Source organism: Mobula birostris, chromosome 21 (assembly GCF_030028105.1).
Source record: "Mobula birostris isolate sMobBir1 chromosome 21, sMobBir1.hap1, whole genome shotgun sequence".
In the NCBI taxonomy this organism is placed as follows: domain Eukaryota; kingdom Metazoa; phylum Chordata; class Chondrichthyes; order Myliobatiformes; family Myliobatidae; genus Mobula; species Mobula birostris.
The window spans coordinates 24,831,199-24,844,955 of NC_092390.1; the positions used below are offsets into that span (position 1 = coordinate 24,831,199).

The window sequence follows — 13,757 nt, forward strand, 5'->3', positions numbered from 1 at the left end:
CAGGGCTTTTATAACTGAAGTGGTCGTGGTGTCGGGGCAGGGGATGGTGAAGGGGAACCGTGAGTACTCGTCGATAACGTTAGGAAAGTACACATTGTGGTCGGTGGAGGGAAGGGGGCCCTTAAAGTTAACACTCAGTCGCTCAAAAGGGCGGGTGGCCTTGATTAGTTGTGCCTTTTCGGGTCGGTAGAAGTGCGGTTTGCACTCTGCGCAGACTTGGCAGTCCCTGGTCATCATCCTGATCTCCTCAAGGGAGTAGGGCAGGTTCCGGGCTTTCACGAAGTGGAAAAGCCGGGTGACCCCCCGGGTGGCAAAGGTCTACATGTAGGGCGTATAGCCGGTTGATCTGCACGCTGGCGCATGTTCCCCGGGATAGGGCATCGGAGGGCTCGTTGAGCTTCCCAGGCCTGTACATGATGTCATAGTTGTAGGTGGAGAGTTCGATTTTCCACCTCAGAATTTTATCATTTTTGATTTTGTTCCGTTGTTGATTATTAAACATGAATGCGACTAAGCGCTGGTCAGTTAGCAGGGTGAACCTTTTGCCGGCAAGATAGTGCCTCCAGTGCCTGATAGCTTCCACTAAGGCCTCTTTCTCTACTGTGGAGTGCCGAATTTCAGGGCCTTGAAGGGTACGGGAGAAGAACGCCACTGGTCTTCCCGCCTGGTTGAGGGTAGCCGCCAGTGCAAAGTCGGAGGCGTCACTCTCTACTTGGAAGGGAATGGCCTCATCCACCGCATGCATTGTTGCTTTGGCAATGTCCCCTTTTATGCGGCTGAAGGCCGCGCGGGCCTCGGCAGAGAGGGGGAATGTGGTGGACTTGACCGGGGGCGGGCCTTGTCTGCATAGTTAGAGACCCATTGGGCGTAATATGAAAAGAAACCCAGGCACCTTTTGAGGGCTCTGAGGGTGTTGGGAAGAGGGAATTCCAACAGGGGGCGCATACGGTCGGGGTCAGGGCCAATGACTCCGTTCTCCACGACACACCCAAGGATAGCAAGTCGGGTGGTCCGGAATACACACTTGTCCTTGTTATAGGTGAGGTTGAAAGCTTTGGCCGCTTGGAGAAATTTTTGGAGGTTGTTGTCGTGATCCTGCAGATCGTGACCGCAGATGGTGATGTTATCCAGATATGGGAACGTGGCCTTCAGTTGGCACTGGTCCACCATCCGGTCCATTGCCCTCTGGAAGACAGATACACCATTCGTGACACCGAAGGGGACGCGCAGGAATTGATAAGGCCTGCCGTCCGCCTCGAAGGTGGTGTAAGGGTGGTCTTCCCGGTGGATGGGGAGCTGATGGTAAGCGGATTTTAGGTCTATGGTCGAGTACACCTTGTACTGTGCTATCTGATTGACCGTATCCGCGATGCGGGGTAGAGGGTACGTGTCGAACTGCGTGAACCTATTGATGGTCTGGTTATTGTCCACGACTATTCTATTCTTCTCCCCGTTCCGAACAACGACCACCTGGGCCCTCCAAGGACTTGTGCTTGCCTCAATGACCCCCTCCCTGAGCAGCCGCTGCACCTCCGACTTAATGAAAGCTCTGTCCCCCGTGCTGTACCTCCTGCTTTTAGTTGCCACAGGTTTACAGTCGGGGGTCAGGTTGGCGAACAGCGGTGGGGGAGGGATCTTGAGGGTGGAGAGGCTGCAAGTGGTGTCGGTAGTGCGGCTGTTGGCATGGTGTTGGGTGGGATGTGTGGGTCGGTGTGTATGTGTGGGTGGTCAGTAGCGGGATATGTGACATTGGTCTACAAAACGGGATTTATGACAGTAATTGGTGGGAGGGGCCCATCATACTTCATTGTCACGCTTTTCAGGTGGCTCTGGAAGTCGAGCCCCAATAGCACAGGGGCACACAATTGAGGCATGACCAGCAACGTGGAGTCTCGATATTCTGTGCCCTGCACCATTAGTGTCGCTACACAACCCCCCCGGATGTCTGTTGTATGCGACCCAGAAGCCATGGTGACTCTCTGACTTACCGGCCATATCGTGAGTCCACAATGTTGCTCCGTGTCCGGGTGGATAAGACTGTCCGTGCTGCCTGTGTCAAACAGGCAACTTGTCCTGCACCCCTCCACCAAGATGTCCATCATTGACCTTGCGAGCTGGTGGGGAGCGCTTTCGTCGAAGGTCACGGAAGCCAGGGTGGGGTCGCTGTCTAGGTCCGGCGCGGTGAGGTGCCCCGTGAGCACTCGTTGGTCGTAGGCAGTGGGAGGTGGCGCGGACCAAGATGGCCACCCCCATGTCTTGCACGTGGTGGCGGGGTGCAGGGAAGATGGCGGCCCCCAGGTCTCGCACGTGGTGGTGGCGTACAGGGAAGATGGCGGCAGACAAGATGGCGACCCTCACGTCTCGCACGCGGCGCTGCTCGATCCCGCTCGTGGTTTTGACTTACAGACCTTGGCGAAGTGGCCCTTCTTTCCGCAGCTGGAGCAGGTAGCTTGTCGGGCCAGGCAGCAATTCCAGGGATGCCTCTCCAGTCCACAGAAGTAGCACTTCGCGGACTCACGACTGGCAGCAGCCGAGATCAATTCGCCGGCGGGTTGCGGGGTCTGCGGCGCCCACAAGGCCATCGGGGGATCGCGTGCCTGGAGAGCCTCAGAGTTGTGCACAGCAGCCTCCAGCGTATTGGCCAGCTCGATCGCCGAACTTAAGGTAAGATTGGTTTTTTCCAACAGCCACTGGCGCACATACACTGACCTGGTCCCCGTGACGAAGGTGTCTCTCACTAGGAGCTCTGTATGCTGCGCCGCCGTCAGCTCCTGGCAATTGCAGACCCGCACGAGCGTCCGTAGGGCCTGGACGAACTCAGCACTCGATTCCCCGGGGCGTTGTTGCTGAGTCGCTAAGCGGTGCTGAGCATAGTTGCTGTTTATCGGCCGCAGGTATTGTCCTTTGAGTGCGCTCATTGCGCCGTCGTAGCTTGGCTGGTCTCTGATCAGCGAATAGACCCGTCGACTGACCCTGGAGAGTAGAACTCTGCGCTTCGCTACGGGGTCAGTCGCTTTAATCTCCTCTAGGTACGCTTCGAAGCAGGCCAGCCAGAGTTCGAAAGCGTTTCCAGCTTCAGGTGTTTGCGGATCGAGGTCTAATTTGTCTGGTCTCAGTGCATGTTCCATGCTTTAAAATGTACAGCGAATAAAATTGAAGCATCTTCAATAACTCCAAAAGACTGAGGTTTGGTAAAATACTGAAAGGCTTTTATTCGTTGTACAATACGACCTCCATGGTGAGTGTCTGCCCCTGGACTGAGGGTGAGGGGCAAGGCGAAACACCTTTATACAGGATTCTGTGGGAGGAGCCACAGGGCCAGTCAGCAGAGGGGCGTATCCAGACAGTTAACCCAGTTACAACATACATATATATATATATGGTTTACCACACACCACATGGCAAAAACAAAGACATTTATTGTGTCTACTCACCCACTGCCCTTGACTTGTTCTAGTTAGCTGTTTTTCAGATTTTTAATCTCTTCAGGCCTGCATCTATTGCTAATCTACCACTTCCAAATCTCTTTGTCTAATTTTTTAAAAATTTCTCCAATGATAAGTGTTGGTGCCCACTGATTCTTTTTCTTTTGGCATCCCCTTCTTCCACAAAACCAACTGTGACTTTGAGCTGCAATATCAGTTAATAGGACCTGGTTTGTTCCTTCAGATGACTTAAACTTGTGTTGAAATATTGAAGATGCCAGAAATCCAAACAAAAATATAAAACGCTGAAAGCACTCAGTAGGTCAAACACCTTCCATGAATGAAGAAAGAGATGTTTCATCAGAATTGGAAAAATAGAGGGGGCAGCGGGTTGTGAACAGGTTTTCAACTGCAGGGAGGAATATAAGAACCAGAGGGATTATCTGAGACCTATTGTCAACTGTTTTTCTTGCCAAAGATGCTGATTGGCCTGCTGAGTGTTTTCAACATTTCTTTCTTTTTGTTATGCAAATATGCACCGTATCTTTGAACTGAGCCATTGATACAAAGCACCTCATTTATTGGTAAACTACTTTGTATAACATATGTTTAATCTGTAATCCATAAATGTGTAACACTACATGTATTTAGTTGGTGTTTTGCTTAGGTGCTGTTAGTAAATACCTTGGGCTAATTCCTGTTTGACTCTCAGTTGCGCCTGAAATTGCAGAGTATGTGTCATGTGACTGTTCTCGGCAGCTTTTCCTCATCTATCTTAAACATTGCAAGTCTTCAGTTTTGAGTACATCTGTGCACCTCTTTCTTTTGGAGCACTTGCTGTTCTTAGTTCTTATAGAATTTGTGAGTTACATAAATCCGCATATATTCTGAAATGATTGTTAGTTCAAACAAGACTGATCACATTCTGTCCTTAAATGAGCTGGAATTTTCCCATGCCATTGTATGGATTTTTTTCTGATAGAACTCAAGTTTTGAGCTTTAAGGTCTTTGACAAAATTCCTCAGGGCAGACTGATCCAAACATTTAGAATCCATGTGAAGTTGGCAGATTGATTCTAAAAGTATCTTGGTAAAAGGTCGTTTTTGTTGCTAGAAGACTTGACTAGTGGGGTCCCATAAGAGTTCAGTGGTGTAACCCTTACTATTTGTAAAAACTCTTAACCATTTGGATGTGAATGAAGGAGGATTGAAGGAATTTATGCACTGAATAATAGATCCCTATGAAGTAGCAAGGACAGGTGGACCTCTATAGAAGTCGAAGAATCCCAGAAAGTGGCAATAGAAGTTTAAACAAAAAATTGGGGAAAATCAGTTTGGAAATGAACCTCGAGAGTGAGTCTGTTGAATGCCTATGAGATGGCTTTTTAGAGTAGTTTGTTGTTGAGCCTACTAGAGGATCAACTGTAGTAGATTTGGTGTTAATGTAATGAATTAAAGCGATTAAGGAGCTTAAGGTAAAAAAGCGCTTAGGAGACAGTGATCACAATGTGATAGAGTTCAACTTGAAATTTGATAGGAGAAAGTGAAGTCTGATGTAGCAGTATTTCAGTGGAGTAATAGTGGTATGAGAGAGGAATTGGCCAAAGTAGGTTGGAAAGAGATGCTGGCAGGGATAACAGCAATGGCGTGAGTTTCTGGGAAAAATGAGGAAGGTGCTGGATAGATGTATTCCAAAATCGAAGAAATAACCAAATGGCAAAATAGTACAACCATGGCTGACAAAGGAAGTCAAAGCTAATGTAAAAGCAAAAGGGAAGGCATACAACAAAGCAAAAACTAGTGTGAAGACAAGGATTGGGATTTCTCATGGCAGTGCTCAGTGGTGGGGAGGGCTTTGCCTGTGATTCACTGGGCTACATCCCCTACTTTTTTAATCTTTTCTGTACTTGGTTGGGCATTGGTGTTTCCATACCAGGTTGTGATGTAACCAGTTAGTATACTCTCCATTGTGCATCTATAGATGTTTGTCATAGATTTGGTGACATGCCAAATCTATGCAAACCTCTAAAGAAAGTTGAGCCTTCTTTGTGATGACTGTGCTGGTCCCAGGACAGATCCTCTGATATGATAATGCCAAGGAATTTAAAGCTACTGACCCTCTCCACCTCGATATGAGGACTGACCCATGGAGCTTCAACTTCTTTTACCTACAAAGAATCAGCTCTTTGATTTTGCTGATGCTTAGTGAGACATATTTGCTGTGGCACCAATTAACCAGCTTTTCAGTCTCCTTCCTAAATGCCGATTTGTTCCAACTTTTGATTTGGCCAACAGCAGTGGTGTCATAAGCAAACTCAAATATGGCATTGAAGCTGTTCTTAGCCACACAATCATAAGTGTAAAGTGAGTAGAGTAGGAGGCTAAGCACACATGTTTGTGGTTCACCTGTACTGATGGTGAGTGTGAAGATTTGTTATCGATCTGACTAACTGGGTTCTGCCAATGAAGAAATTGGCCTTTATTACAAGACAGTTGGAGAAGTATTGTATTTGTACAGGATACTGGTGAGCCACATCTGGAATACTCTGTACTGTTTTGGTCCCCTTATTTAAATAATATACTACATTGGAGACAGTCTAAAAATAAGTTTACTAGGCTAATTAATTAGAGAAGCCTATGCAGCTATAGAAATTAGTTCTATATTCTTTGGAGTTTAGAAGAATGAGGGATGATTTTATGGAAATATATAAAATTCTTAAGTGGCATGATGTGATTGATGTTGAGATGATTCTACTGTGGAAGAATTTTGTAAAAGGGGACATAATCTCAAGACTCGGTCATTTAAAACTGAGGTGCATTCTCATGGAGAGTGGTGAATTTCTGGAATTCTGTACCCGGGAGATTGTGGTAGATCACTGAGGGTTTTAAAGAAGCAGTAGATAAAGTTTTGAAAGATCAAAGAATTGAGAATGGGAATTTGGCACAGAAGGGAAGACCCTGCAGCTATGAGCCATGATCATGCTTAAGATGGGGCAGACTTGAAATGTAATAATACCTTGGATTCATCAGGATGTTTTTAAACACTGTTTTTGTCTAATGGTCTCATTTTCTACCCTAAAGATTCTTAGTAACTGAATCATGAGCCATTTACCACATTGCTTTGTTAACCATTGAATTTTCACCCTGCTGTTGAAATGGCTAACCTGCAAAATTGAGTTCTCAGTGTAGTTGGGCAACACTGTTGGATTCCATTGCTGCCTCCCAACATAATACTTCAAGTGCCCTGTGTTACACCTTGCCACAGGATATTGAACAGTACTTTTTTTTAAACTCTCAACCACATTTTCATTTGGAATATCAATAATAAGAAACCACTTCAAGCATCATTGGTTCAGACCTGCAAAAAAGTTAAACTGCATAAAATTAATAGGATAGATGTGCTTAGATAGGTCTCTGGTAAAGAAATATGGTTTAGGATTGCTTTTTAAAGTAATGCATGCTTAGTGTTAATTAATGCAACCATACTGAAGTCTTCAAAATAACAAAGTCACTTGTTATTTTTAAAAAGGATGATATAGACAGTCTGAGCCCAGTTCTCAGAGACAACCCCCCGCTTCATGAAGAAGTGAAAGCCTGGGTTAAAGAACAAAAAGTTCAGGAAATTTTTATGCAAGGTATTATTTTGTGTTTATCTTGTGGTAACAATATAAAAATCATGGCATTGTCCACATAATTCTCAGAACATAAATGATTTCAATATGCAAGGAGACCAGATAGCCTGTCCAGACTGGTCTAGCTTTATATATGAATCATCTAATAAATCCCACTCTACAGTCCGTTCTCTCGCTCTTGCATTGTTTTCCTTTCAGATACTTAACTTCCTTTTGAATGCTGCAATTGAATCTGCCTCCACTAGTATACTAATAGTGCATCCGCATGCTGTGTTGAATTTAAAAAAAACCTTCATGTCACTCCTACTATGGCCATTCTATGTCCCTTATTTCATGACCCTGCCGTCAATGAGAATGGTTTCCTACTATCTGTTCTGTTTGTACCCTTCATAATTTTAAATATCTTCATCAGATCCTCTTGCAACCTCCTCTGTTTCAGGGCAACCCTAACTTCTGTATTCCATCCACTTAAAGCCCTTCATCCCTGGAATCATTTTAGTGACTCTAATCTGTAAAGCTTTTATGCCTTTTCTAACATATGTACTAGTATGTTTAGATGGGTCTAACCTGGTCTTTTTGTAAACCTGTATCATGACTTCCTTGCCCTTGCACACTTTTTAACCATTTTCTCAACCTTCCTTGTCACTTTCTAAGGAATATGAGCACAACATATCCCTGGATCTCTATGTTCTTGTACTCCTTTTAAAATCATGCTTTCTAGTTTATATTACCTCTTGTTCTTAGGCATTTTGTCCTAAAAGTGACTCCTGGGGAAAGTCCAATGTGCACTTCCTGTCAGTCAAAAAAACCTTTAACTACTATTCCCAGTTCCCTTTATTGGTCAATTTTCTATTCACCTGGCTACATCCTCTTTTATCCCAAGATAAAAGATCAGTTATGCTGTATCAAAGAGCCTTGCAATGTCCATGTATAGTATATCAACTGCATTTCCCTCCTCAACTATCTCTGTTACTTTGTCAAAAAACTGTCATTAGACAGATGTTTGCCTTGAAAAATTCCTTGCCAATTTTCTTTAACTATTGTCCATGTGACCACAAATTCTGCTCTGATTTATTAGTTTTTGAACTTTCCTCAACACCAAGTGTAAGCTCTGAAGTTACCAGAATTATCCCTATGCATTTTATTGAATGGAAGTTTAACATTTACAGTTTTCCATTTGCTATCACCACTCATGTATCTAAATGTTTGAAAGGTTATGAACAGGCTTCTGCCGTTTCCTCCTTTCCTCAGCAGCCTAGGATATACCCTATCTAGAGCAAGTTATTTATTTACTTTTAAGTGTAGCTGGCCTTTCTACTAACTCTTAGTATACCTTTGTTTTTACTGAATCGCCAATAGCTTTTTCGTACTGGGAGAAGTGTGATGCTATGTGCTGACTTAGTACCTCAGCTGTGTGCTTTTCTTTCATGAAAAGATTTCCTTAGTCTCTGATCAGCCTTGCCCCTCTTTGGTAACCCTTTTCTGCTTACTTGTGAAAAGAGTATTTTTGAATTTTCTTGCATGTTTTCTGCCAATCTTTACTCATGATCTCTTTTATTCTCATTTCCTTTTTTTAGTTCCCCTTTGAACTTCCTATTATCATTTTTGTGTTTATAATTTAACAACCTGACAGCTGTCATATGTTCCTTTCCCCCCACTATAAATTTCCACTCTCTTTTTGGTCACCCAGGCACTGTCATCTGTCATTATCTCTCTCTAAAGGGAGGGTTCTTAGTCTTGGTTGAAACATCTCACCTTGAAGAATTTCTATTATTCAAGTGAATTTTTGTCTGGCAAGCTTTGAGTTCTATTTAACAGTCCTTCTCCTTTGACTTTTTTAATCTTGGGGTGGTACATGTCCTTTTCCAAATCCCATGCTGGATATGATATGAACACTGTTTCCTTTAAGTTAATGCTGAAATGCAAACAGGATGATTGTTAAAATTTCTATCATTTTAGGATGAGTTATTCAACTCTCAGAGCAGCAAAATTGATTTAAAAAATGTTTCCAACCCCTTTTCTTCCTATGAAATTACTTGTTGTTCAATTTGTGTTTTCCATCTTACAGGTCCCTATTCATTGAATGGCTATAGAGTGCGAGTATACAGACAAGATTCTGCCACCCAGTGGTTCACTGGTATCATTACTTACCACGATCTTTTAAGTCGCACTATGATCGTGATGAATGATCAGGTAAACAAACTTGAGGCCATGCTTATTAGAGCTGCATGAATTTGTTCATTTTCTGTTTTGAAAAATTAAATGTGGACATGGTGCAAATTTCAGCTTAAATTATCTCTGCTTTAAATTTTGCAGTATTTTATGGAAATATGTAGATCATCTTCAAAGTTGAAAGTAAACTTATTGTCAAAGTACATACAGTATATGTCACCAGAAACAACTCCAAGATTCATTTTCTTTTGGGTGTTGACAGCAAATGCAAGAGGAAACAATGAAAGATTGCTCCCAATAGGATGGATGACAACCAGTGTACAAAGATAACAAAACTGCAAACACAAAATGATAAGAAAAAAGCTAAATAGTAATAAATAAATAAATAAGCAAGCAATAAATATCAAGATAATGAGTGGTAGAGTCCTTGAAAGTGAGTCCATAGGTTGTGGGAATGAAATTGAGAGGTTATCCCCTCTGGTTCAAAGAGCTTGATGGTTGTGGGATAATAACTGTTCTTGAACCTAGTGGTATGGGCCCTGAGGTTCTTGTACTACCTCCTTGTTGACAGCAGCAAAAAGAGCACATGACCTGGATGGTGGAGGTCCTTGATGATGGATGCTGCCTTCCTGTGACAGTGGTCCATGTAGATGTGCTCAGTGGTGGGGTAGACTTCACCCGTGATGGGCTGGGCTGTATCCACTACTTTTTGTAGGCTTTTCTTTTCAAGGGCGCTGATGTTTCCATACCAGGCCATGACTTGACCAATATACTCACTACGGCACACCTATAAAAGTTTGTCAAAGTTTTAGATGAATTGCCGAATCTTTGTGAACTTCTAAGAAAGTAGAGGTGTTGCCCTGCTTTCTTTGTAATGGTATTTAGGTGGTAGACCCGGGACAGATCCTCTGAAATGATAACACAGAGGATTTTAAAGTTGCTGACCCTCTCCACCTTTGATGCCCTGATGAGGACTGCTCATGGAGCTCTGGTTTCCTCCTCCTGAGGTCAGTAATCACCTCCTTGGTCTTCCTGATGTTAACCTTAAGGTAGGTGTTGACATGCAATGTGGTTCTTAGTGCTAGAAAACTTCCCTAATCTCATCAAGGTGGCATTATTTCAGATGTGAGCCTCAATAGTGACAGAATATTCAACGTAATCATATGTATACCATCCAACAATTGGTTGAGGGTAGAAAATATTTAAATATTGCTAATCATGAATTGCAGAGTTTAATATACAGTATTCTGGCATGAGAACAGAATGTTTTTTTTTAGTTACACATTTATAAATGTTGTCCTGCTTTTGTGAATAAACCAGGTGCTAGAACCTCAGAATGTCGATCCTTCTATGGTACAAATGACTTTTTTGGATGATGTTGTTCATTCTCTGCTGAAAGGTGAAAACATAGGCATCACATCAAGACGAAGGTCTCGCTCTAATCAAAACAGTTCAGTTCATGTGAGTTTTTCAGAATCGTATTATTTAATGTGAATGCTAATGGCTCCTATGTTTCCAGATAAATAATCTAGATTATTTAATCAATTCCTGTTTCTAATTTTGTTTAATTAAAGCATAATACTAACTATCTGGAGGAATTTGTTCTACACATGTAAACATCAAAGTGAATCCAGCACATATAGGAACCTTTGTATGAGCAATGGCATACCTGCAACTGACCTCCGATTCACTCATAAAAAATAGGAGTAGGGGAAGGCCATCTGGCCCATTAGGCCTATTAGGCTTGCTGTACATTCGGTAAAATCATGATTGATCTGGCTGTGAACTCGGCTGCACTTATTTGGCTCTTCCCCATACCCCTTAATTCCCCTGCTATGCAAAAATCTATTTAACTATGAATTAAATATATCTAAAGCTTCCCTGGGAAGATTATTTCACAGATTTACTGCTCTCTAGGAAAAACAGTTCCTCTTCATCTCTGTCCCATATCTATTCCCCCAAATCTTGAGGTTGTGTCCCTTAATTTTTGTCTCACTTACTAGTGGAAAAAATTTCCTGTGTCTATCTTATCTATCCCTTTCATAATTTCATATGTTTCTGTATGATTCCTTCTCAGTCTTATGAATTACAGTAAGAATCATTTTGATATCGTCGGCATATGTTGTGAAATGTATTCACTTTGCAGCAGCAATACAATGCAGTGCATGATAAGTATAGAAAAAATGTATTACAGTAAGTATATGTACGTATATTAAATAGTTAAAATAAGTAGTGCGTAAAACAGAAATAACTTTTTTAAAAAAGTAATGAGGTAGTGTTCATGGGTTCAATGTCCATTTAGAAATTGGATAGCACCAGGTGACTCGGTCTCTCCTTATAGGCTAACCCCATTATCTCCAGAATCAACTGGTAAACCTCCTCTGAAGCACCTCCAAAGCCAGTAAGTTTTATCAAGTAAGGAGACCGGAACTGCATGCAGTACTCCAGACGTATCCTCACCAGTACCCTGCACAGTTGCAACATCACCTCCCTGCTCTTAAATTCAATCTCTCTAGCAATGAAAGCCAACATTCCATATGCCTTCTTGATAACCTGTTGCACCTGCAAATTAGCCTTTTACAGTTCATGCACAAGCACTCCCAAGTCCATATGTGTGCATGCTGCAATCTTTCAATATTTTAATAATCTGATCTTCTGTTTCAGTTGGGTGGTCCCCATATCTTCACTATTTTGCTTGAGACTTAATTTTATTCTATTGTGTTTCGGAATTTGCGGTTGCTAATATACACTGCAAATTCGCAACCAGCATTGTGCCCTAATGAGAATTCAGTGTCTACTATAACTATGGTTTCCATTTCATGTACAGGTTTTTCAGTGGAACATTGCTGATGTATTTTGTTAATTCAATTTAAATTTAAACCAGGTCTCTTCAGATAATGTCCCTCAGAAGAAGGAACATTTGTGTTTAGTGCCCAGTTGTGCTCCTGAGTTTAACATATGCTTCTGACTGGCTTCTGAAGCTCACTCTTTTTAGTAAAACATTTCACTTTCTCTTGTCAAGATTATTATTCTTCTATTTAGATATGTTAACATATTATTCCACATTGAGCTAAACATTTTCTATTTTTAATATGTTTACTGTAAGCATGTATCTATCTAGCAAATGTGTGTTTTCTATATTATTCCACTCATCCTCACTGGAAAAAATAAACAATTTCCCCTCGTCAAATTTTTTTTGACCTAATCCCTGTTTTATAACTAGCTCATTAAATATCTCACCATTTTTTCATACATGGGATATGTAATTGGCTGCCAGTGCCAACCTTAATTGCTCACTTCAAATTGCTTTTGAGAGCTAGTACTGAGCCCCAGTTTTCATAGTGTAAACAAGAGAGGATCTGCAGATGCTGTAAATCCAAGCAATACACACCAAATGCTGGAGGAAGGGTCTCGGCCTGAAATGTCGACTGTACTTTTTTCCATAGAGGCTGCCTGGCCTGCTGAGTTCCCCCAGCAATTTGTGTGTGTTTCACAGTGTAAAGTTATTTTTACAATGCTGTGAGTGAGTGAATTGCAAGTTTTAAATACAGAGATAATGAAAGAAAGGTGATTTATTTCCAATTTGAGATATGAAGAGAGTCTTTCTAAATGTTAGAGGTTATGGTTTTGACAGGTGCTGCTGAAGAAGCCTTGACATGTTGCTGCAATCTATCTTGTACATGATTCATGTTGTGCTGGACGTGTGGCAGTACTGAATTAACTGAAAATAAAGTTTTGCCCTAAATGTTGTTGATTTTCTTGAGTTGTATAAGCCGCATTCATTTATGGCTCCTGAAAATGTTTTATGGAAGCAGAAAGTGAGTTTTTGTAACTGAATAGTTGGTCTTTGATCTACTCTTGCAGCCGTGGTGTCTAAGTTTCCTGTCAATGGTGATTTCTTACATGTTCTAGGTAGGTAGTACAATGTCCTGGTGTGCTTTTAAAGCTTATCTGCTGCGCTAAGTATGACTATATCCACTGAAGTCTTGTCCCACCTACCAAGTATAGTTTCCATTGATAAATTATACTTGAGTTCCTTGATTCCATCCTTGGTAAGACCAGTCATAATGTGACAAGATGTATTTTGTGCGTGTTGCTTGGGTTTCCAGCACCTGCAGATTTTCTCTTGTTTATAATGTGAAAAGTGTTTACTTCCTCCTCAGCTCTGGAATTTATTTAGTCCATGTTTGTCAAAGGCTGCAATGAGGTCTCAAACCAGATGGTCTTGGCAGAATACAAACGAGGCATTAATGAGCAGGTTATTGATGTGAATTTGTAGCTCATTGCATTATCAATGACTCTTCCCATTACTTCACTGAAGATTAAAAAGGAATCTGTTCAGTTAATAATTGGCCAGTTTGTATATAGGCTGAGGACAATTAATTACTTTTGATATATGACAACAATGTATTTTAAGAAAACATTGCAGCCAGTTTATGCAAAACTGGGAATATTTGATAGATTTTTAGTAAATACTGTTTTTAATTGTAGCTCGAACAGCTTCATTAGAAGTAGTTAGTTCTGGAGCT

The 13,757-nt window shown here is 41.9% G+C and overlaps 1 protein-coding gene across 7 annotated transcripts in view; it reads left to right on the top strand.

Moving 5' to 3' along the window:
* jmjd1cb (jumonji domain containing 1Cb) overlaps nt 1–13,757 on the top strand; it is a 200,107-nt gene that overhangs the window by 112,910 nt on the left and 73,440 nt on the right. For 4 of the 7 annotated variants that reach the window (XM_072239188.1, XM_072239186.1, XM_072239187.1 and 1 more), the window contains 3 exons: nt 6,954–7,059; nt 9,125–9,249; nt 10,549–10,689. In XM_072239188.1, the coding sequence (XP_072095289.1) occupies nt 6,954–7,059; nt 9,125–9,249; nt 10,549–10,689 (372 nt within the window). The remainder of the gene's footprint in view (nt 1–6,953; nt 7,060–9,124; nt 9,250–10,548; nt 10,690–13,757) is intronic. The other 3 variants (XM_072239191.1, XM_072239190.1, XM_072239192.1) reach the window with 1 other exon arrangement.